The sequence below is a fragment of the Camelina sativa genome, chromosome 14, assembly GCF_000633955.1.
Source record: "Camelina sativa cultivar DH55 chromosome 14, Cs, whole genome shotgun sequence".
Classification (NCBI taxonomy): domain Eukaryota; kingdom Viridiplantae; phylum Streptophyta; class Magnoliopsida; order Brassicales; family Brassicaceae; genus Camelina; species Camelina sativa.
The window spans coordinates 3,583,917-3,609,529 of record NC_025698.1 but is presented as its reverse complement, the minus strand read 5'-3'; the positions used below and the strand labels follow the sequence as shown (position 1 = coordinate 3,609,529).

The window sequence follows — 25,613 nt, the reverse complement described above, 5'->3', positions numbered from 1 at the left end:
AATGTTTCAGTTATTTTACATTGTAAGTATATATGTAAATTGTAACTGAGTGACAGAACTCTTATTTTTAAAAAGTCATATTTCTTTATGCTTTAACCAAAAACGCCTTTTCTATTTTATGAATGCGGTGTGTAGTATTTTTGTTTATTACATACATCGTGCTATTTTTCCAAACTTCACTCTAGAAATAAAATAGTACAAGAACAAGATGAGAATGAGGTTTTTTGTCTAACAGATAAGAAATGCGAATATATTTTTAACAGTTTGGGTTCAATTATTATTGACAAACTGTCGACATATCTGAAAACGATATGTGGACTTGGTTAACAGCAAACCGTAAATCGTCATATCCAGAGTTAACACACGTGAAAAGTCCAAAAACAAAACTATTAACATAAAACATATTCCATATATATATTTAACATTTACTTCATTAACTCCAATTTGCAGTACAGAAAGCTGCTATACATCCATTCAGGAACAATTGAAAACGATACATACTGTAACTTGGACATTTGACCCCTAGAAAATTTTATGATATCATTTAGACATTTTTCAAAAGATAAATTCTTTGTCATTTTCTTTAAAACTTGAACATGTGCGTAGGTTTGGTTTAGTGACTTGCAATTGAGTTTCAAAAAGTTCATTAAAATCCTATTTATTCGGCAAGTGCACATAAATGCAAATTTTGTATATTATTTTCTATTTTGTCCTTATTTATATAATTAGAGTCAAAATAAATGAAACAGCTAGTATTTGTAAAAAAAGTTCATAATAGATGTTTTATTTAAAACCTTTAACATATAAATCTTATGAAACCACCGAGATACATAAGTTGCCTTTTCTAAGGGGGTTTTCTAACTTGTCCGATGTAAGAAAAGCTAAATAAAATAAGCACATGTAATGTAAAGCATTTGGAATCAACCCAACATACAATTCTTACAAGATTTCTTTCTAAGAAATCACAAGAGAGATCGACGGGGAAACATAATCTGGAAGTCGAGAATATCAATCTTATCCTGACATATTTCCACGAGGTTGACATGCATTCTTTCTCAAGGACCCGCACAAATGATCCGCAGATTCCGCACTATATATGCCGATATCTTATTTGTAGCTTGCATTTATAGAATTACGAGTATATAATATATCATTAAAAAAATATATCTTTCGCAAAAGTAAGTATACCGTCACAAAAAGTTGTTTCCATCCCTGTAAGCCTAACTAATCGTCAACAAGTTTGCTCAACAAGTTTTTTTTTTCTTTTTTTTTCTTTCATATATGCGATTTGGAGTGGCAGAAAGGACCAAACTTGTGATTCAATCTACAATTGGACCTATGTTGCAAAAGGTCACGACACAACGAGGAACCACATAGATCTCATTCATAAGACATACAAATCTTCATGTTCCCCTGAGAAATGGAACAAATTCGGAGTGGTATTTTTTTATTGATTCCACAGCTGCAACAGCAATAGCTTCTTCTTCAGGATAATAAGCGATCGCATCCGATAGATGCGGTTCTGGAATGTTTAGCACGCCTTCTAGCATGGCGTGGAGGCAATACGCTGCATAAGTAACATGATACCCGCCTTCTTGCACCATAAGCAACCTTCCCTGGCTGTGTTCCTCTGCCACTCCCCTCATTATCTGCCCAATCCTTCTGTATCCATTCATCGTCAGGCTTTGTCTCCCGTTTGGATCAAACTGCAGATCCGCCAGTAAAAAAGTGAGTATCTGTCAGTCCATGGTATTCCAAGCACCTCACAAACTAGACAGGCTGCATCACTTGCAAATGTTTGAAATCAAAACCTTGGCTGAACTCTAATGATGGAGAAGAAAGAACAAACTGAAGCAATGCAAAACCGGAGCAGCTTACATAAGTTATCTGTTTACCCGTAACCAAGGCAATAAACCCTGCACAGTGCTTAGACAGACTTTTCTAGTCCGGGATAAGTTACATGAACCATAAACAACTATACCAAACTGTGATTAATGAAGTTTCTAATGGAGTACTGAAACTGCAGACTCTGTAAAATAGTTAGGTCTCGATAATAACCCACCTATGGCAAAACATGTGGTCAGCTCAAATAACCACAAAAAAAAAAGGCAAACACACTTGCAAGCAATAGAGCTAAATTAGCGGCAAAGAGGCTATACTCAGTGTGGTTAGCATAATAGTGCTGATTGGATTTGAATGCTAATGAGGGAAAATTACAATTAAGCTTTTGGCAAAGAAAGAACTCACAGCGCTAGAATCTTGACCAACAACGAGAACAACCATATCGGGTCCAAACCTTCTAACAGCAGGAACCACCAGCTCAGTCATGGCATATTCATAGCCACGGTCACCAGTGCCATTAGGTAAAGGGACATTCAGATTGTAACCCAATCCCACGTCTACACCAATTTCATCAATTGATCCTTTCTGCGGGTGAGACGATCCCCACGACCCATGGTTCATATGAAGTGACACCGTAAGAACCTTATCAGATGTATAAAACCCTTCAGCTGTGCCATTTCCATAGTGCACATCGATGTCAATAGCCGCAACTCGAGAACAAGAACCCGAATCTAACGCCAGCTTGACAGCAAGAGCAGCATTGTTGAGGAAGCAATACCCATCGGCTTGAGTAGGCTGTGCGTGGTGGCCTGGTGGGCGTACCAGAGCGTAAGCTATCTTCCCATGGGAATCAAGAATATGTTGCATAGCTGATAGAGTTGTTCCAGCTGCAAGAAGGGCAGCTTCCCACGAGCCTGGGCTCATGAAAGTACCTGGAGCAAGTTCACACCTTTCTCCTGATTTATCTGCCTCCACTAGCTTCTCGATGTACTCTGTGCAACGATCACAATGAAAGCAAAGATCACAGGTCAAAATCGAATTCGTTTTGAGTTCAATTGCAAAATTTTAGAGACATATACCATAAAAGTTCCTTCTTTTACGCCCTAAATCTCGAACCTTAGATTTGACATACCTGAAGTGTGAAACTTCAGAAGCTCAGATATGATTGCTGGACGTCCAGTAAACCAATTGGCATGAGGAGCGATGGGACCGCGTCGGAGAATCGAAAGCATGTTCCTGACGCGATCGGCGTTCTCCGGGTGCTTCTCCAATACGTCGATGAACCCAGGGTCGTGTCCGGAGTCGAAGACGCCTAATACGGCGTCGTGTCGGAGCATTCCGTCGTGCCAGAAGACGTCTACGCGACTGGAAGCCATCGAAGAAGCCGGCGACGGAGATGAGACGTCGGAGGCCATCGGTGGTGGATAATGAATGGAAGATGAGGATGACGGTCACGCGCAACACACGTGTTCTGTTCTGTAAGTGAGTCGCACACTCGCCATTGGACATAGGGGTATAAATGTCTTTTAATGTTAAAACATTCTGTGTTTATAATTACATCATGGGTTAATTTGATTAGTTCAATTGCTAATCATATATATAAAAGTAGAGTTTCAGTCTCTCCTTATTAGTCCACTTGGCAATATAATTTTAACAAAAAAAAAATTATATTAGAACACAAATTTAAAATAATTAATTTTCACATTTAACTCACATAATATAAAACTGAAATCTTTATAGCTTCTCCCTATAAATTATGCATTAACTTTATTTCTCCACTAAGTTATATTAATCAATTGTATTAAAACAAAATAATAAATTAGAATTGTAACTCTCATTTTTCTAAATGTAATTTTTCATCATTTATCTTCCTATAAATATTCATTATCTTATTCTCTTAGTCTATCACTCTTTCATTCTCTCATCTTCTTCCACTACTCTCAAATCTCTTTTTTGTTTTGTTTTGTTTTGTTTTGTTTTTGTTTGTTATTGTTGTTGTATGGGTTATAAAAAATCAAATCAAATATCATTGTAAAAGCTTAGTTTTAGAGTTTGTATGATATGTATATCTTATATATTTATTTTAATCTTTTAAAATGTTTATCTCCATTTTCTATTTTATATTAACATCTTATAAGTCATTATTTTCATACTTCCTTACAATATTCACCACACAATAAGATCATAAAGTTGAAATGATCCATATGTAATTATCTATTATGTCTCTGGTTATCTCACATATTCATGTATCATTTTTAATAATTTATAAAGATCAATATAATATTTAAAGATCAATATAATTATCCATTTATCCATTTATAAAGACTATTTTGTTTTGTGATCCAATTGTTAAATCTGCAGAGATCAATATAATATATATATATATATATATATTTTTTTTTTTTATGATTTGAGGTTTTTGAAAACAAAAAGAACATAATTAAACAATTGGTTTTTTGTGTCTTTAATCAAAATAAAAAATGATCCAAAAAACAAAACATATTCAACTGGAACTTAAATATAAAAATAAAATATAATTTTAAAAATATCATTTCACTAAATTCTCTAAAGATGAAACCATTAGTATGAAATCTAGCACTATAAATTAAATTGATGAGTGAAAACCAAAAAAATATAAGTTATCCTTGGGATTTTAAAAATTATTGAGATTGAAGAATTCATATAATTTTATAAGAAAACTAATTTAGTTTGTCACTTAAAAAGTAATATTTTTTATTTTGAAATATTATGTGTAAGTGTTGAGTTTATATCAACAAACAACCAAATCATGTGAATTTTGATTCAGCCACTTGGTATTCCTTTTATTTTAGGTTATAAAAAATTAAAATATTTATTTATAATTAAAGACATGTAACTCCATTTAACTCAAATGTAACTCCTATCCAATAATTGTACATTAATTCATTCCTCCTACTAACTTATTATCTTTCAAGAGAAATTTATTTTGGTTAAATTTTAATATTTTTTATTTATTTTGGTTGGCTAAACTTATATTCATATTTTGGTTGGCTAAATTAATATATTTCTCATGTAAAATTATTGTTTATAATATATTTCTCATTTCAAAGTTTAAAGCAATATATCATATATATAAATATAAGGTTTTGGTCTCTCCTTATTGGTTGATTTTCATTTAATGTTTTCTAATTTTTTTTATTTTTTTTTTTGCTTTCTAATTGCTTTAAACAATATTTAAGATCCAATAAACACAATACATTTAACTCACACATTAAAATAAAATTATAACTGAAAATAAAATAAATTATGCATTAATCATATTCTACCACTCAATTTTATTCAAACACAATAAATTACTATTGTAACTCCATAGTTCTAAATGTAACTTCCATCATTTCTTATCATATAAATAAGCATTCTCTCAATCTATCATTCTCTCATATTGACATTCTTTTACTATCTCATTTTCACATTCTTTCATTCTCTTCTACAATACCTCAAATCATTTTTCGTTTTTTTTTTATTATTTTTGATTTCTTATTTTTGTTGTATGGGTTGTAAAAAAAAAATGAAATATCATTGTAAATTGTTAATGCTAAATTTTAATTTTAGAGACTACATGATATATATTTTACATTGTTCTTATTTTAAAAGATTTATCTCCTTTATCTAATTTGGATTATTATCTTATAAGTAATCATTCTCTCTTCCTCTCCCACCAATATCAAATGTTGTTATATCTCATATGTGTTGTAAGAGTTTGATTCTATATTTTAATTTAGAAAGTATTATATATATATATATATTACATTGTTCTATTTTTTAAAGATTCATCTCCATTATCTAATTTGGATTACCATCTTATAGTAAACATTCTCTCCTCCTCTCCTACCAATATCAAATGTTGTTATATCTCATATGTGTTGTAACTTGTAAGAGTTTGATTCTATATTTTAATGTAGAAAATATTATATATATTTAACATTGTTTTCAATTTTTATTTTATTTATATAAAAAATATTTCTTTTATATTTCTTGCCTTTCTAATCTATTCATATTTATTTTTTAAATTTGCATAGTTAAATTTAAATTCACATATGTTGGTTTTAACAAAACAATCAACTTTATTTGAGAATTAGATGTTCCTATTCATTTTTAAACGATCAATGTGTAACATATAAGCATTTTGTCTTGCAATCACAAGTTCCATTTCCATTGCTTAACTCCATGGTTAAACTATAATATATGTTGTCCTATTTGTAGGAATAACAACATACTTATTTAATTTATTTAAAAGAGCAGATGATTAAACGAAATAAACATTTCTCCAAATTTTATAATTCAATCAGTGAGTGTACTTATTACTTTGAAAAACTTTTACATTGAAGTTCATAAAATCATATAAGAAAACTAAAATACTATATCACTTCAAATTTGGAAGGAAACACTTGGTATTCCTTTTAAAAAAAGTCAAGACACATATAAAAATTTATTAATATTTAACTCACTTTAAAGACATTAAAGGTCATTTAACTCAAAAATAACTTCTATCCAATAATTTCATACATTCCTCCCACAAATAAAAAAATATATATATATATATATATGTTCAAGATTGTATTTAAATATTACATAATTTTTTAGTTAGCTAAATTTATAGTCACATATATACAATATATATACATAAGAATTTATATTACTTATTAACACCATAATTCGACCCATTATTTGCTTAACTCAATATTGGTTTCAAAGCCAACTAAAGAAAAACAGAAACGATCTTATTGATATTAGACCAAAACATGGGCATACAAACATAATCACTTACACGGAAGATATTTTAAAAAAATAACTTATTATTGCAACATCAACGTATGAAGGGTTTACATAAGCAGTTAATTAGAAAATCTATAATACAATAAATGTATTGGAAACAATATCAGTCAATGATAAGATTGGATCCTCAAAAGCAAGAAACAACATCTTCATAATTCATAAAAAATAAACGCCACAATTATACACATCTGAACGAAATGGTATAAACATATAGTGTATAAATAAAAGTGACGGCAAAGCCCGTATATGCCTAATTAAAACGAAATAATACAAAAGAGAAAACGAAAAAGACCAAAAAAAACAAGAAAGTGCCAACTACACTACAACCCACGCGTTGCGTGGGGAAGCACCTAGTGTATTTTAGACAAGAAACTTCGTGCTTATTGGGCTGGAGACTGGACATATGCTGATAGTGACAAGGTATACTGTTATTGATTGGGTTTATTTCTTTTGGAATTTTCATTTTTTCATCTTACATCACATAAGACATTTTATAGTCTTCTTCACTACTCACTTGAATTTCATGGAAACATCAAAAATATATTTTTCTTCCCCCCTCGTAAGACATTATGTATCTTTTTTTTTTTTTTTTTTTTAATTTTGCGTTATTAGTATATAACTATATATGCATATGAATATGATTACTATTTATTTATTTATATAGTTAGACCAGACTTTGTTTATAAATCACAAAAGGAGATTAGTGCAAGAAAGATAGCAATTATGATTTGGGACCATTGAATTAATGGGATTTTTTGCCCCAATTGTTACGTACGCAGATGTAAAACGACTTTGAAGTCCCGTCCACCATTCCGACGACTTGAAAGTAAAACCACAACAACAAAAGTCTTTGGGAGGAGATGAAAGAACCATTCCGAACCTCAAGAGGGGGTAATACTGTAATTAAACCAAACGACTCTGAGTCAACACATTCTTCTTTGCTATTATAAATCCCCCCCAAAGCACAATTTTCACTAACCATGGTGAACTGATAGAGAATAGAGATTCTGAAAAAAAAAAAAGAAAAAAAAAATGGTATTACCTCAGAAAAAGCTCTGTTCTTTCTCCATCTTCCTCTTCTTTTTACTCAGTATCGCTCCATTGGCTTTCTCCGAGATCTTCTTAGAAGAACATTTCGAAGGTGAAGTATATATATATAAACACTCTTCTCTCCTTTTCCGGATTACGAAACATCGATTTGTGTTAAAAGTTTTTGAATTTTGTTGCTATATATGATCAGAATAAGTAGTAATTTGACTTGTTAAGGATAGAATCTATCACTCAACTAGAATCTTCTATTTTAGGATTTTACTTTTCTGGTAGTATAACGATTATATGGTTCTAGATTCTTTCTCTTTTTGTTTGGGTTTCTATTTATAGATTTATGTAATTAACTTAGTCAGATTGTGTTTTTAGGTGGATGGAAAAGCAGGTGGGTCTTGTCTGATTGGAAAAGAAACGAAGGCAAAGCTGGAACCTTTAAGCACACTGCCGGCAAATGGCCCGGCGATCCTGACAATAAAGGTATACATCTCCTTTTTGCCCACCCTTGATATGTAATTTCAGAACTCTTATCTTTTTGGCGTTAAGGGCTTCACTTGGTTTTTTTGCAATGCTAAGTGGATTTCTTACCATCTGCAGAATAAGAGAATCTTAGTCTCCGTTCTCTGTGATTTCATGCGTTGCCCTGTGATCTTTGTTATGCTGCAGTGTCTTTCTTCTTTGATATGTTCTTGTCAGCAGCTTGTTTTGTATAGATCTTTAGCTTTTTTTTTGTTATGTGAACTAGGATATATGTAGTTATTAAGCGTACTGGCTTTCGATTCTCTGAAGTTAACTTGAGGGATATTAGGATCTTCATTTGGTTACACTTAAGGAACTTTTTTAGTTCTTTGATTTGCTATTGTCAGCAGCAGATTGTGTGTAGATCTTGAGCTCTCTTGTAACGTGGAGTTCTTTAGGTGTACTGGCTTTCGATCTTTGAATTTAACATGAACAAAAATAGAATCCTTTTTTTTGGTTAAACTGAGGAATTTTTTTGTTCGATCTTTCTTCATGTGTTTAGGTATTCAGACCTATAATGATGCCAAGCATTATGCAATTTCTGCAAAGATTCCTGAGTTTAGCAACANTTTTTTTTTTTTTTTTTTTGCAATGCTAAGTGGATTTCTTACCATCTACAGAATAAGAGAATCTTAGTCTCCGTTTTCTGTGATTTCATGCGTTGCCCTGTGATCTTTGTTATGCTGCAGTGTCTTTCTTCTTTGATATGTTCTTTGTCAGCAGCGTGTTTTGTATAGATCTTTAGCTCTTTTGTTATGTGAACTAGGATATGTAGTTATTAAGCATACTGGCTTTCGATTCTCTGAAGTTAACTTGAGGGATTTAAAATCTTCATTTGGTTAAAATTAAAGGAACTTTTTTAGTTCTTTGATTTGTTATTGTCAGCAGCAGATTGTGTGTAGATCTTGGGCTCTCTTGTAACGTGGAGTTCTTTAGGTGTACTGGCTTTCGATCTTTGAAATTAACATGAACAAAAATAGAATCTTTTTTTTTTTGGTTAAACTTAGGAATTTTTTGTTCGATCTTTCTTCATGTGTTTAGGTATCCAGACCTATAATGATGCCAAGCATTATGCAATTTCTGCAAAGATTCCTGAGTTTAGCAACAAAAACCGGACTCTTGTTGTCCAGTACTCAGTCAAGATTGAACAAGACATAGAATGTGGTGGCGCTTACATCAAGCTCCTCTCTGGCTATGTTAACCAGAAGCAGTTTGGTGGTGATACTCCTTACAGGTAATCTTGTGCCTTATACTTTGATGCCTTAGTCAAGTTGCCTAGATTTAGTTATGTCGTCGTTTATGAGACTATAGTAGGAAGAACAATGACGAAGTTGTTGATTTAGTTGATTCCAAGAAAAGGTGGAAATGTTTTTGGATTCCGTGAACTAATGCTCATGCTTTTTCTCTGGGGATTCATCATTAAACTGTTCATTACTTTTTCTATGCAGTCTAATGTTTGGACCAGATATATGCGGAACGCAGACAAAGAAACTTCATGTTATTCTTTCGTATCAGGGACAAAATTATCCGATTAAAAAGGATTTGCAATGTGAAACAGACAAATTAAATCATTTTTACACATTTATTCTGCGGCCTGATGCTTCTTACAGCGTTCTGGTCGATAATAAAGAGAGAGAATTTGGCAGTATGTACACAGACTGGGACATCCTTCCTCCAAGGAAGATAAAAGTCAAGAATGCAAAGAAGGTAAGGTGCTTGTAAGGTTTCCAAGAGTCTTTCTTTATGCAATTTGAATTGCTAAACCAAACATTTGCAAGATTGGATAGCCTTTTCCTGACAAGAAAAATGGATTACGATTTTGATCTTTATCTTCCTAGCAAGATCAAGATATGCAGTTACACTAAATTCCTTTCGCTTTCACCTTGATAGATTTTACCGATCTGTTTTTGCAGCCAGAGGACTGGGATGATAGAGAATATATCGATGACCCCAACGATGTCAAACCCGAGGTAACTTGCGTAGCAGTATAGAAATGACTATTTGTATTAAAAGGAACCTACTCAGTTCCCATGCTGTTAATTCTTAGTTTGATTCAAGGCACTCAGTTCTTTCTTTCTTTTGTAACCAGGGTTATGATTCTATTCCGCGTGAAATTCCAGATCGTAAAGCTAAAGAGGTATGTTACTGTTAAATTGGATTCTTTAACTGGTTGTTTTGTTGTTAGTCTCAAGCATCCATCATTCTTTCTACGTCTTCTATCACTGCAAATTCTGAAATTATGTCCCTTTTTTTTGGAACTCATTAGTTTGTCTGTTTGTGATAGAGTTAAGCTTTATGTCTGATATCTCTCTCTACTTGTTTAGCCTGAAGACTGGGACGAGGAAGAAAACGGTCTCTGGGAACCCCCTAAGATCCCAAATCCTGCTTACAAAGGTCCTTGGAAAGCAAAGGTTATTATTTGACAGTCATCAATAGTTATATAGATTACCAAGTATTCTTCTACACCATTTGACATTTTCTCAAAATATTACTTTCCGACAGAGGATCAAAAACCCAAACTACAAGGGAAAATGGAAGACCCAATGGATAGATAACCCAGGCATGTTTCTGTCTATTTAACTGCGTTTTAGGATGGATTTATGATTTTCGTAAATACTAAGGTTGAGCTTCTTGGTTTTTCACAGAATTTGAAGATGATCCAGATCTTTATGTTCTGAAGCCTATTAAATATGCAGGCATTGAAGTGTGGCAGGTAAGTTCTAGAGTTTTTTTGAATTATATCCAGTTAACTTTTATAATCACTCCATCACTAGACATTGTATATAGTAGTCACTGCCAACTAGTTAAAGTTAACATATATAGACGAGAGAACCAGTTTATATAGTGTAACTGGATGAAGACATTGATGTTAATACTGCAGGTGAAGGCTGGTTCTATCTTTGACAATATCTTGATCTGCGATGACCCGCAATATGCAAGAGGCATCGTGGACGACTATTTTGACCAGCACAGGGAGGTAGATTTCAGAGCCTTAAGATATATTTTTTTGCTTCTTTTTGGATAGAATTGAAGAAGAAAACTTCCTCGTGGTTTTATGTACGAAAATGTCTTGGTAAGTAATTTGATATGCTATATACTTTTCCCATGCACACCAGTCTGAGAAGGAGTTATTTGCGGAAGCTGAGAAAGAAAGAAAAGCTAGAGAGGATGAGGTTCGTAGTTTACAAACCACATCTTGTTTCCTTTCCAAATCTTATCTGTACATCTTAGTTACAAGCATGGCCATACCAATTGACGTTTACAGGAAGCTAGAAAAGCACGGGAAGAAGGAGAGCGTAGAAGGAAGGAAAGGGACCACCGGTATGGAGACAGGAGGAGGCGTTACAAACGTGTAAGTACATACTGAGACCAAATCAGTTATAGTTTTGCTCTTTCTTAACCTTGTTTTTTTTTTTGTGGGGAAAAAGTGAATGAGTATGTTTGAAATGTATTGGTTTGTTTTGTCTTGCAGCCCAATCCACGTGATTACATGGATGATTACCATGTAAGTGGTTTTTTCTATCGCACCCACTTTAAAGAAATGGTTTATGCATCATTTTAGTACTACTGAGTCACATCTTAATTGTTCTAAAATTGTAAATTGGTATGATTCTGAATTTTCGTGTAGGACGAGCTGTAAGGCGCAGTGGTCGGCATTTTGGCAACCATTGGAAAAGTTAACTTATTTGGCTTAAATGTGTGTGATTGTAATTTCATAAGTTGTAATTGTTGGTATTCATTTTCGGTTCCTATAATGTATTTTGACATGAAAACTTTTGAGTTGGTTATTTTGCTTTCAATACAAACTTTCTAAAATTACAAAGAACGAAAAACTACCATGCAGTTGATCAGACACTCAGACTAAAAATATAGGTATATGAAGGGGTGGTTTCAAAGCTAACTCTATACTATAATTTATCAGATGCGCTATTATTCCTTCCGTCTTAAACTGAAAACATATTAAAATAAATTTTTATATATTTTACAAATTTTCTTATTGGGCAACACATTAAAACAGTGGGAACAACATTTAACCAAAAGCAAAATTTATATTTTAAGATGATATTTAATTTAAAACGGAAGGAAGAGAAGATTGTTATGTTGTCATTAGTAAATTGTTATTGTTCTCGTTGATGTATCACTATATCAATTTAAGCAGACGTACTGTTGTTGACAAAATTAAGAATAGTCAAATGCTACTCCACCTAGCTAATGTTAGAAAGCCAATCTAATGGAATAATCTAGAATAGTAGTAGTTTACCAACAATTAACAAAAGAAGAAGATAAAAATAGTAAGATAATATAACAGTGATATATATATTTTTTATTGTGTGAAAACGAATACGAAAGTCAAAGAAACAAAACGAAAGAATTTTAAATGCGTTTTAATGTTGGGCACAAATGTTTAATTGTGTACCTTTTCCCACTTTAAATGTACGGTTCATATCATATCATTTGACGACTTTAGAAAGTATAATTTTTTTTCAATTTGACGCATAACGCACTAAAGTCGTTATCAATAGACTTTTATTTTTTTGGGGTCTAAATGGTTCGTTTAATCTGGAACGTCCTTAAAATATATAAAAAGATTTACTTGATTAAACTAAAGTATTAAATTGATATAATCAATTGCAGAAAGTCTATAGGGTGCACGGTGCATCTTGAGAGTTTTTGATACGTAAGTGGAGCACTCATGATAAGCGAAGTTATCTATTAAAAGTGTTTTAACTGTAGCTTCTACAATGTGTGACACACCATTGGAATCCAATGACTGCTTTGACTGTTGTTTAATTTTGTATATCATCTTAGTCTTAGCGGTGTATTGTGTGTTACCCGAATGTTTTGATAGATGCTCCTAATTGTAGTCCTTTTAATGAATATAAACTCTAAATAATCATCATATGCAAAATTACATATTGGTAATGTTTAAAATAACGAAGTGACAGAGGAAACATGACTTAAAGTAGACTCGAACTAGGACGATCAAAGAGGTTTGGTGGTGTCAAACTCAGTAACTAGGCAAATCAATCAGTTTAAATATGTAAACAATTAGTCTAAAGACTTCCTTCAGGTTTCAAGATCATCATAATTGATGATTACCATGCCTGGTGTGATTTTTCTATCAAGTCGATTAGGTATACATATTTATATATGGACTAAATCGTTGGATCTGGATCATCATAATTGATTACCATGATATGAAATATAGAAAAATTTAGAGACACACATATATATATATATATATATAGAATTGGTGCAACAGAGACGTATACTCAGCGAATGGAATTACACGGATCTTCTTACAAAAATTAGAGTTTAAAACAAAAGGTAAGGTTGAATGATGGAGACAAATACCTAATTACCTTATTATTAACTTACCCTCCACTTTAATTTGCGCCCCATTGAGTTCAAGAGTTTTGAAGAAAAAAAGCAATTGGAGACATAAAAAGGGCTAATAGACAAACGAGCACGAGAGCCCGTGAGCTTACGATAACATGGGCACCTTCGCTCACATTTTCCTAGGGGTAATAATGACATCTCGCAATATAACATTTATCAATCAATTTTCAAGTTTTCGAAAACATAACGCATGTCATTTATATGTGTTTTCCTCATCCTATATTCTCTTAGAATTCTAATTTCTTGATTTTAACACTAACCCTAACCATTTTGCGAACAAATCCCCGATGTAAAGAGGAGAAGAGATTAATTCTTCGTTATTTTTATAGGTTAATGAGAAACATATGAAATTTCCCCAAAAAAAAAGAGAATGAGAAACATGAATTTGTAACTCTTGGCTTTTTTTTCTTTTCTTTTCCAAAAGCAAAAAAGGAGAGGAATACACATACTAATACTAGTGAAAAATGATACACACATCCTGCATATTCCTTTATATATTGTTTTGTATATCAGAATTGTTTTTACAAATGTTATCAGCATACTTCTTAAATATATAGTAAGGTGTCAAGAAATATATTTTTTTAATTTTATTTATAATAACCTTCTTTTATGATTTATATAAATTGGTTTTATTATAAATATTTATTAAATTATCTATTACGTTAGTTCATGGGAGAACATCAATTCATGTGGTAATCTAAGAACATCGGTGCAATGTTTCTGCAGATAACTTTCCACTATTCAAGTTAAATAAAAAGTACATGTAATACATAACTTGGTTGGGAAAGAAAAACAGAGAGAATACATGGTCGAATCGAATCAGGTTGGATCGAAAAAAAATCTTGTTCGAAAGGAACTTTATTTATTATACATATGATTAGTCCCCTGCTCGCCACCCTTAAATCCTATAATAAATTTAAATAGTTAGTTATATTATTATTTTCTTTATATCACCACTGTTTAGAAGATCACTAGCATTAGTGTGCCCACATGATACACGACTCGTCTGTACATGTATATTACTATCTTCTTCATGTTTGTCATGGATCGAATCATCATCGTTAATCTCTATGGCGACATGATGACAGGAATCCACTGAACTCTCCCCATGCGATTGACCCTCATTGTTTGATGTAACAACATCACCTAAAATCGTAACAACATGATGATGATCATCACTATCACCTTCATAAGATTTGATTGGCACGGCACTAGTAGTGCTTCCGGCATCCGACTTGGACGACGACTTCATCTTGTTCTTAAATTTAGCTGCGGATGCAAGCTCATGCACGGATTCTGAGATCTTTTCCGTTAAATTAACAATGTCAATGAGCAGAGAGACTGTAGTCATCAATGAGATCATTTGAAGAGGCTCAACATCGTTTAAGATGCCTGACTTAAGTAAAGTGGAAAGAGTTTTGCAAGCAGATTGTGAGTTTACTACATGGATATCCGATGTATATGAGTTTGTCATTTTCTTTAATGAAATGGACATTTCTTTCATTGACTTCCCCGACTCCGAGCTCATTCTTCTTAATGGTTCTTCTAACTTTTTTTTCACGTCCATTGGGATCTAATAGACAAAAAAAAACAAAGGGTTAGAAAGACCATATTATTCCAGTATGTGTAGTTTATATTTACATGCATGTAAAAGTATTCTGTTTAGATTGTTTTGCTCTTTTTCATGTATTATATTAATTTAAAATCCCTAACAAAGTATAAAGATCAAAAGTAATATACCTGCATATCTGAGTTGATGTATGAATTCAAGGCATCAATCCGGTAAGCACATTGCCGGAGTAATGCACCCACAGCAAGGTACTGTTTCCATGGATGCCTAAATCTAAATACACTGTGACGTGGTTCCCATTTTGCGAAATTAGCCTGACCACACAAAATTAACAAATATCAATTACAAAAATCCAGTCCAAGTTAGTACAGAAAGGGTAAAATTATAGAAGTGAACCCACCAACGCTTCTTCATTGCTTTTTGAGTTGAGAACACTTTTATATCTCTCAAGATTCCTTCTCCTCTTCTCCACCTCTTTGATGTCCCCATCCTCTGTCGCTTCAAAATATTCGTCTCCAAATTCTGCCAAATTTCCACTTTTTAATTCATAACTCAATGAGAATATATATATACATGAGAAATAATTTCAAAGAAAAAGACAAACCTTGAAGGAAGTGGGCAAGTGTGTCAAAGTTGGAGGCAAGAAGAGAATGAAGGTCTTGTCCTGCCCAGACAGGGCAGACAAAGATAGAGATAAGTACGCAACTAACTCCTCCCATCATCACTGTCGATAGTCTCTTATGTGCCAAATCCAATATCTCGTCCTCTCTAAACCCCGACACTGATATCAGTGCGAACGTCAATATGAATATCAATACCCCATAATCATATCTTGCCTTCACCCGCGGGAAGAACCTCACGAACGTCGACAATGCAGCTGCACATATACATATATTAACGTTAGTGTACTCTTCTTCGAGATAAATATAGGCAGGCATATATGCATGTTACTAGACTCTCATGTAGCAAAAATAATATAGGGTTACCTTGGATAAAAACAAAGATGGCGAGAAGAATGGGTTCTACTGTTGGACCTGACAAACTTGCTAGGTGATGCGCTCCAATCCCTAGTCCTCCTGCTACTAATGTTGCCACTGCTCTATTAATTCCTTTCCCAAGCGTAGCCCCTAAAACACCCACCAAACCAAGAGTTAGAGAACCATTTTAAATATTATAGCTAAGATTATATCCCTTTGATATTAGACATGTTCAAATATTAGAAAGTGGCTGATTCTGATCACATGACCGATACTGACCTACAGAGAATTCAAAAACGACAACTACGGTCATGACAGCCCACATTGCATTGACACCGAAGTTATCGTAGAGAGGTTGGTAATAATAAAAGGAAGAGACAAACGCAAGAGCAAGTCCCACTTTGAAAGCATGAACTACTCTTCTCGGATCTTCATTCCCTACTCGCCTCCCTTCTCTCACTATCTCTCTCACTTTCTCCATCACACCTTTTTTGAATGATCACTCAACTCTCTGATAAGTTTCAGAAAGAGAGGAAGAAGAAGTAGAACGATCACTTGTTGTTTTGAGCATATGGATCGACGTTATTTATAAAGAGCATTAACGTGTCCTGTTTCGGACTCGTGAAATTTTATTTTATTATCAAAAATAAAAATAGTGGTGCGTTGTACTTCGAACGTTGATAGTTAAAGAAATTGAAAATGAGAAAAATTATTAATTAGAGACAGAGTATAATACATTTAATTAGAGGCAGAGACTACTTACGTAACCAAATTCTACTTTGGTGCTGATTTTAATTAATCCGGTATTTAAAAGCGACTATCAGTAAATTGCTTTATGTTTCAATATTTAATTTATTTGCAAAACTGCCTATAAAATTTTCACGACAAAAAAAAAATCTTTATATAAAAAAAATAAATAGTGCTATCCAACATTTGATTTCTAACAATTTTTAAAAGTTGCTACCTGTACTTTGTAATCATTATTAAATTCATAAAATTTCGTAATTCACAACTCTTTCATTTTTTTTCTTCATTTGACAGGAAAAAAAAACTCAATCCACAAATTATAGTCTTTGTTTATAAAATTCAGTGAAGATTATTCATAGTACTATTTAATTCAAACGTGTTATCAAATATTATAACGTTTTTTTGTTTAGTGAGTAACAAATAATAATGAAATAAACACTCTAATAGTTTACGTTATTGACATTACCAATACAACAAACTCCAAAGAAAAAAAAGACTAATCAATTTGTCATTTATTCCATCGTTTCTCTCATTCCAAGTTAGTAAAACATCCGTCCATTTGCTCACTCACATATGTTACTTTCACCCATTTTTAGACCTACCTTTGGTAGTATTATTTAATCTTTTCTTTTTAATATACACCGTATCGGCATATCCACAATTTTTTTTTTAATACGAAAACCGACATATAGTTTACAAGATTTCTTTTTGTTATTAAATAGTAAAATTTGATGTGAGATTTTTTTTTCGCAGCAGAGAGACACGATCAATGGATTTGTAAATAAATATTATTAAAGGAAAAGGTAATGGTTAAAACGCGGAAGTAGATAGCAGCAGCAGAGCAGATGGTGGCTTTTTGCACCGGGTCACACTCAGCCTATAGCCTTGGCATCGCCAAGTTGGCATCAACGTACGGAATTCATTACCCCAATCGTACAAGGCCCCTTTTTATTTATATATAAATCTAACCGATAAATATATATTTTTGTATTTTTTTGTTTTAATACTTTTTTTTATTTGCTAACCTACAAATATGATTTCCACCTTATCTTTAACGCACTGAACCTGATTTTTTTAAAAAAGTTTGTTACTTTATCGTAAGTATGAAAGTTTGACTTTTGTCACCTGAACATTTTTATTAGTATTGCAGACTGCACCTATAATTAAATTTTTTCATACATGCATAATTTCGTTAAACAACTAAGTCTATTGCAAATTACAGTACGGTCACCAAAATCGAAAAATACAGATCACTAAAATCATCTTCTTCAGATCCTCGTCTTTAAAGATTATCTCTAGATACATTTGGCGGTCTATGTTAGGGATCGCTCTCTCAATCACCCGAAAGTAAAACCATGCCAACTTTTATTCTGAATTCAGTTTAGATATATATATATATATTTTTAGAAAAAAAATAAACGCAACGTAAACAAAAACCAATACTTCATTAATGTGACCAATAGTTCAAAAATACTCGAAGGATGGAATTGTATTTGTAACTTTTAATTAGTCTCAAAACTTCAAATTTAAAATTCCCGTATACTTTATTTACCGCTGGTCTCACTCACTTCTATAATCTTGCGGGTACAAAACACTGCTCCTGATCCTTGAGGATCGAATTACTCAGTGAAGACGGTCATTCCTTTTCACATCTTCTAACAAACTCGTATGTATATGTATTTCACCATCTTCATGGTTTGAATGATCATCATCAACAATCTTTATGGCGACGTGATGACATGAGTTCTGTGAACTCTCACCAAGCGAATTATCAACATTATTGCTTGATGTATCAACATCATGCAAAACTGTGACAACATGATCACCTGCATGAGATTCTATTGGCATGGCACGGACAATGCTTCCGGAATCCGAGTATACTGTCGGCCTCATCATGTTCTTAAATCTTGCAGCGTATGCAAGCTCATGTACGGATTCTGAGATTTTTTCGGTTAAATTAACAATATCTATGAGCAGGGAGACTGTTGTCAGCAGTGAAATCATTTGAAGAGGCTCAACATCGTTCAAGATGCCTGATTTTAGTAAAGTAGAAAGAGCTTTGCAGGCAGATTGTGAGTTCAAGACATGGATATCAGAAGAAGATGATTTTATCATTTTCTTTAGTGAAATGGACACTTCTTTCATTGATTTTCCCGACTCCGAGCTCATTCTTCTTAATGGTTCTTCTAATTTCATTTTTATGTCCATTGGGATCTAATAAATAAATAAGAGATAAGAAAAGGGTTACAGAAACGTATATTACGCATAATTGACATCCATTAAAAAGAAATATATCTACTATATTATAAGCATATATAGACCAAGAACTTCATTATAGCATATTAGTTTTTATTTTATTTGAAGTAAAGTTATAGCAATACCTGAAAATCTGAGTTGATGTACGAATTCAAGGCATCAATTCTGTAGGCACACTGACGGAGTAATGCACCAACGGCAAGATATTGTTTCCATGGATGCCTAAACCTAAATTTGCCATGGGGCGGTTCCCATTCTGCGTAATTAGCCTATATGCAAATGAACAAATATAAATACAAAAATCCACCAATTTGTGTTACTATAAACATGAAGCGGTAAGGGAAATAAAGAGGGAGAGAGAGAGAGATTACCCACCAAAGCTTCTTCATCGCTTTTTGAGTCAAGAACACTTTTAAATCTATCAAGATTCCTTCCCCTCTTCTCCACCACTTTGTAGTCCCCGGCCTCCACTCTCGCTTCAAAATATTCGTCCCCAAAATCTGCCAATTTCTGCTTTTACATTCTTTTTTGTTTTTGGTAGGGGATGGGGAGACATTGTCTCCCACAATTTATTCATAACAAAGAAAATTAAATACAACCAAAGTTCCATTAGCATCTGCCAATATAATTTCCACTTTTACATTCATAATCTGCATTCTGTGTTTCTTTAATTTTTTATAGTATATACAGTATATGAGACTAAATAATTTAAAACACTTTCTAAATCAGTTTTAACCTTTAAGGAGCCATTTATATTAGTAATGGGCCTAACTCACTCCCAAAAGCTAGCTCAAGAGAGGAGAATTGCCACATCACATATATATTACCAAGGATCACAACTCCCAACCGATGTGGGATTCTAACAGGCCTCCTCGAGATGTGGGTGGAAAACGGTCCAACGGGAAACAGCCCAAACCCAACATCTCGGAAATACAACAAGACAATGCCATTTATATGGGCTACATAGGTGGGAACCATTTTTGTGGAAATTTGCTTGTTAGGCCAACTTTGGGCTCTAATACCATATTAGTAATGAATCTAACTCACTCCCAAAAGCTAGCTCAAGAGAGCAGGATTGCCACATCATATATATATTACCAAGGATCACAACTCCCAACCGATGTGGGATTTTAACAATTTATAAGAAGATCACCGAAAAACCAATAGTGATATTTTTGGAAAGCAAATTTTGTTTAGTCGTATTTGTGAGGTATGAATTATATATACAGTATAGTGAACCTAAAAAAAGAGAGAGAGAAAAAAAAAACCTTGAAGGAAGTAGGCGAGAGTGTCAAAGTTAGAGGCAAGGAGAGAATGAAGATCTTGTCCAGCCCAGACAGGACAGACAAAGATAGAGATAAAGACGCAACTTAGTCCTCCAATCACCACTGTCGAGATTCTGCTTTCGGCCAAATCCAATATCTCTTCGTCCCTAAACCCCGATAACGATATCAGCGCGAACGTCAATATGAATATCAATATCGCATAATCGAATTTTTTCTTCACCCATGGGAAGAACCTCACGAACGTCGACAACGCAGCTGCACACATATATATATATATATTACCATTACTCCTCCTCGCTCAATCCTCTAGATATATAGATGTATGCAAACATGGGTATTGGGTGTTATCTAGCATTTCTAGCTCTAGAAGTATACTGGGAGACCTTCCAAAAGAAGATTACCTCAAGATGATCAAGAGTTCTTTTTCAAAAAAAAAAAAAAATAAGATGCTCAAGAGTTCAAGATTATAGAAATATATCTCTGATCTAGTCTCTATCCCAAAAAATTATGCACCAAAAACTTGGAACTGCATGGTAATGTAGTAATGGATGAGTGTTATCAGGGTTTACCTTGCACAAAGACCAACATGACCAAAAGAATAGGTTCTACTGTTGTACCCGACAATCTTGCTAGTTGATGAGCTCCAATTCCTAGTCCTCCTGCTACTAGTGTTGCCACTCCTCTATTTAGTCCTTTCCCAAGTGTGGCCCCTAAACACACACCAAACAAACCTTAATTACCCACTTTAAATCTACAATTAAAGCTAAGATTCTAATACATTAATTTATTGCCACATGTTTACAGCAAAAAATCTAAAAACAAGATTACTATATCTAGATTTATATTAGACATACTTAAATGTTAGAAACTAGATGAAAGTTGTCACATGCATGACGTACCAACAGAGAATTCAAAGACAACTACGACGGTCATGACAGCCCACATTGCATTGATACCGAAATAATCGGTGAAAGGACCGAAAGGTTGGTAATAATAGAAGGAAGAGACCACAACAAGTGCAAGTCCCACTTTGAAAGCATGAATTATTCTTCTTGGGTCTTCATTCCCTACTCTCATCCCTTCTTTCACTATATCTCTCATTTTTTCCATCACCACCTTTTGAATCTTTGATGATCACTCAGCTCTCAAGTGGTTTTAGAAAGCGAGGAAAACGTAAAAAAAATGACGTGTTGTTTTCTGTAGAGGGATCGATGTTATTTATAAAGGCAAACCAAGAGAGACTCTTGTTTAGGATCCATGGAATGTCAGTTTTATTAATAAAAGAAAATAAATTAGTGGTGCGTTGCACTTCGAGCTTTTTGAGGGTTAAAGTCTTAAAGAAATGGAAATGTTATATAGTAACCGAGTCGAACCTAGCCCAGTAAGTTGGGTACTAGTTAAGCCCTCCCCTCCATTGGAGTGTTGCGTGAGACTTATACTGAGCTGGATATTAGTTAAATGAGCCGGTAGGAATTAAATTGATATTATTTATTTAACTATTCTACTTAATTATTAATGAATGTACATATATATATATATATAGTACAGGGTATGAGACATGAAAAAAAGTATAATTCAACTTTTCCTTTCAGCTAGTACTTACTTTCTCACTGCAATTGAGATTTGAGAAGATTAATATGACCTCAACACTTGTGCATACAATTACAAACCTCAACAGAAGTATGTTGTTAAAACAATAAATCTAGCTACTCTTACTGAATGTAGCTTGGTCAATTACTGTTTCAATCTAATTTAACACACAAATCAAAACAAAGAAAGTACTTTTATTATACTTACGGGAACCATTACGCTAAGGCCTGCCTAGCCGTACGCACATTTATTTAAAAATTACTTATTAGTAAACTAAGGAAACCTTTATATGTAAGAGTTAAAACAAATGACGAACAACAATCCAAACCTAGGACAAATTATCATTTCAACTTTCAATTATTATATATAAACCACGCAATATAAAATTGAGCAGTCTAGACATCAACTATACGGATGTTGTTACTCGATATCAAAACTATCTAAATCATCGATGCCAAATCACACCAGATTCCGCAACATCAACATGTTTTTCATTTTTTTTTTATTTTTTTGTCGTCGTAACATGTTTTTCATCTTATGACCACAGAGGCGCATTGTATTCATGAATCTCGGCCAAATCGGGTGATTGAGAGCGATCATGACCCGATGATCTATGAACCGACTCAGAATATCAGAGTCGAATTAAACAAACACAGTTTTTTTTTTTTTTTTTTTCTTTCTTTCTTTTTGTCTAAATAGCTTAGACAACCCAAAAGAAGCCAGGAAAAAATTTCGTATCATGATATCAACACAAATGTTACAACGTATGATCTGATAAAATAATTTAAATACACAAAAGCCCCCAATGTCTCTATGATACAGAATTAAAAGAGACGATAGACCATCCTCCAACTAATAAACCATTACCATTCTAAGAACTCATATCCACTCGCCAAGAAACTATACCACAAACGAAAACGAGAAGATGATTTGAAGAAAGATATTATAGAAAAAGCAGCAGACAATGGAAATGAAAGAGAGGACACTAAAGCCCGAACAAATTAAATCTACAATTCACTACTAACCACCACCAAAACTGACTTCTCTAACCTTTCAACATCTCAATTTACACACCCCCTGATATCTCCAAACCTCATCGTTTCTCGTCTATCGCTCATCTTTTTTTCTGTACACATGAGGAACACCAGGAGGCAGATGTTACAAGTGTTTCGGGAGTGGGATGTATATGCACGAGTGCCTCTTTGTCTGCCTCACATCCAAGCCAGAGAACCTCCTCGGTCATTTGCATTTTGTGGTCGTCCTCTGGTTGGCGTAGCTGGCCTATTTGCGTTCAGCTCCTGCAAATATAAAAAAATGCTATGCTAAGTGCCATTTATTCAGGTCAAACTATGGACTTAGATCCAGTAGTGAAGTGAAACGATGGGAACCTGCATCCATGTGTCTTCTATATGTCTTTCTGGTGAAGTTTCAGGCGATGAAAGTGCTGGAGGTAAAGGATGAATGAGCTTAGGAACCACTACAAGATCTCTCCCTAATACCAAGATTGCCCCAGCATTATTCGCAGTACCTGAGGTTATATAGGAATATTCGTTAAACAAAATATTTCCATCAACCATCTAATCAGGTTACGGCACTAGCTAGTGAGTCCATGCACATACCACAATAGTTTGTAGCGGAAAAGAGTGTTATCAAATGCCCCTGAGCAAAACGCTCAAATCCATCCATCACGCATTCATGTGCACGTACAATCAACTGAAGATCATTGTTGTTGCAGAACTCCATGACACGGTCAGGCTGCAATTGCAAAGTCTTGGTGAATGAATAACAGAACAGGTAAATATGAAATACAAAAGCAAGCAACACTTCTATATATATAAGTTATTGTGAGCAAACTAGATTATATTCCTCGGTTTCAAGGAAAAAGTATATATCATATATGCCCAGATTTATATCCGAGAACAGTCTAATAATAATAGTCGATTTTATAAAGGAAATAAGTAATAATGAATATTCAGACAACGTTACAAATTAAAAATACTACTCACCCCAAAAGTCACCAATCCAGGGCCTCTAGCATTCGGCCTTAAACCTTCGACACTGTCATTTTCAGTCGGATCCGACCTAAAGAATTCCAAATTAACATACTAGTTAGACTTGGACCAAAAAGATAACCAGAACAACATATAGGAGATATGGACTGACCATAATAAATCCATGAGCACAATGGAGCCAGCTTCCATTGTAATTGGACGTTGAATATTTTCTATCTGTTCCACATGATTTATTGAACGACCAATACCCCCATGCATACAGATAATTTTCTTTTCGATAGATGCAGCCAGAGGTAGCCAATTGAATAAACGATTTATTCTGTGCCACACCCAGATTCCATCACGTTCACCCTGAAAAGCAACCAAGACATGAGACGGCTATACATAGAAACAAGAGACTTAAAAGCAGAATACATTACCATTCGCTCAATACACTCTATTCGGAAGCCAAAAAGTGCATTAATATCCGCAGCTTCATGGTTTCCCCGTATTAAGTGTACGTTATGCTGGTACTCAACCTGCAGTACCGAATATAGAACCTCAAACCCTCAATAATCAAGCAACTAGAACACCTCCATTAAGTCAAAACTAACATAACACGTTTATAACTACCTTTAAAGCAAGCAGAAGGGAGATTGTTTCTAAACTGTGTTGACCCCGATCAACATAGTCCCCTAGGAAGAGGTAATCAATGTATCTGACAATAATATAACAGAATCAGCAATGTCCCAGCAAAAATAGAGTAGCCTAATGATGTCAGAATTTGTAACGGTGCACTTACGATATGTCTCCAGCGGTAGATGGTGAACCATATTCATCAAAAAGGCGCATAAGATCCCCAAACTGTCCATGCAGATCACCGAATATTTTGATAGGTGCTTTAAGCTGTAAAACAGTTGGTTCACTTGCGAAGATACGTTCTGCACTATCACAGAGATCAGCTATTTCATTGCAATCTAGGAAGAACTGGCGTCGAACAGGAGGCTTCCACCCACGAGGCTTCAGAAGATGAGCTATAACCTATTAAGGCATAGTTAGGTCATACTTTCGTTAGAACTCCAATAATAGACACCTGGCCAAATCACTGAGCGAACACAATTGAACAAAACAGATGATGCAAAGGAATCTTCACCAATGAGTTACCAGTAATGCAAACCAGGAAATAGTATATACCTTTAAAAACCATTTTATAGTACTTTTGATTTATATCACAGCAACCAAACGATTATCCAATGCCACAGAAAGTATTACTGTATATATTTTTCCACATGTAGGATCACAACAATTTAAAGCCCTTTATGCGGTCAAGCAAAATCTTTACCTTCTTTGGAACACTATTGATTGACATTTGTCGATCTAATAGTTTCCTTGCTGCTGTTGCACTTTCCGGTGTCCCATAACTGACACGCCGTCCCTCATTTTCAAATTGATCAATGGATAACTGTCTCACCATTCCACCCAAGGCCCCACCAGTTTCTGCAGCAACCACCACCTAATAACAAAGTGCCAGAATCATTATCAACCAAACAGCATTAGTGGTGAGAATCTGGGATAA

The 25,613-nt window shown here is 33.9% G+C and overlaps 5 protein-coding genes across 5 annotated transcripts in view; 1 reads left to right on the top strand and 4 right to left on the bottom strand.

The window, feature by feature from the left end:
• LOC104739433 (histone deacetylase 8) lies at positions 1,295–3,329 on the bottom strand. The gene is made up of 3 exons (XM_010459781.1): positions 2,975–3,329; positions 2,248–2,834; positions 1,295–1,706 (listed from the first exon to the last, which is right to left on the bottom strand). Exons 1-3 carry the CDS (start codon positions 3,255–3,257, stop codon positions 1,404–1,406), a joined length of 1,173 nt encoding a protein of 390 aa, XP_010458083.1. The 5' UTR covers positions 3,258–3,329; the 3' UTR covers positions 1,295–1,403.
• LOC104739432 (calreticulin-3) lies at positions 7,667–12,030 on the top strand (the record flags this gene model as incomplete). Its single annotated transcript, XM_010459780.2, is given in 14 exon segments — positions 7,667–7,798; positions 8,074–8,181; positions 9,262–9,454; positions 9,669–9,927; positions 10,134–10,190; positions 10,310–10,357; positions 10,545–10,631; positions 10,723–10,780; positions 10,866–10,933; positions 11,102–11,197; positions 11,337–11,393; positions 11,486–11,572; positions 11,693–11,725; positions 11,849–12,030. Coding segments are annotated over 14 exon segments (1,272 nt in total). The 3' UTR covers positions 11,861–12,030.
• LOC104739431 (aluminum-activated malate transporter 2) lies at positions 14,445–16,711 on the bottom strand. Its single transcript, XM_010459779.2, has 6 exons — positions 16,447–16,711; positions 16,177–16,317; positions 15,795–16,067; positions 15,591–15,712; positions 15,361–15,504; positions 14,445–15,193 (listed from the first exon to the last, which is right to left on the bottom strand). Exons 1-6 carry the CDS (start codon positions 16,646–16,648, stop codon positions 14,549–14,551), a joined length of 1,527 nt encoding a protein of 508 aa, XP_010458081.1. The 5' UTR covers positions 16,649–16,711; the 3' UTR covers positions 14,445–14,548.
• On the bottom strand, positions 18,343–21,756 carry LOC104739430 (aluminum-activated malate transporter 1). Its single transcript, XM_010459777.1, has 6 exons — positions 21,356–21,756; positions 21,026–21,166; positions 20,439–20,711; positions 19,546–19,670; positions 19,296–19,439; positions 18,343–19,128 (listed from the first exon to the last, which is right to left on the bottom strand). Exons 1-6 carry the CDS (start codon positions 21,564–21,566, stop codon positions 18,538–18,540), a joined length of 1,485 nt encoding a protein of 494 aa, XP_010458079.1. The 5' UTR covers positions 21,567–21,756; the 3' UTR covers positions 18,343–18,537.
• The window catches only part of LOC104739429 (serine/threonine-protein phosphatase BSL2), a gene marked incomplete in the record, with an annotated part of 8,762 nt that continues 5,911 nt past the window's right edge, over positions 22,763–25,613 (bottom strand). Inside the window, 9 exon segments of the mRNA XM_019236024.1 lie at positions 22,763–23,344; positions 23,435–23,574; positions 23,666–23,801; positions 24,053–24,128; positions 24,210–24,409; positions 24,478–24,576; positions 24,671–24,755; positions 24,840–25,078; positions 25,380–25,550. Of these exon segments, the coding sequence (XP_019091569.1) occupies positions 23,258–23,344; positions 23,435–23,574; positions 23,666–23,801; positions 24,053–24,128; positions 24,210–24,409; positions 24,478–24,576; positions 24,671–24,755; positions 24,840–25,078; positions 25,380–25,550 (1,233 nt within the window).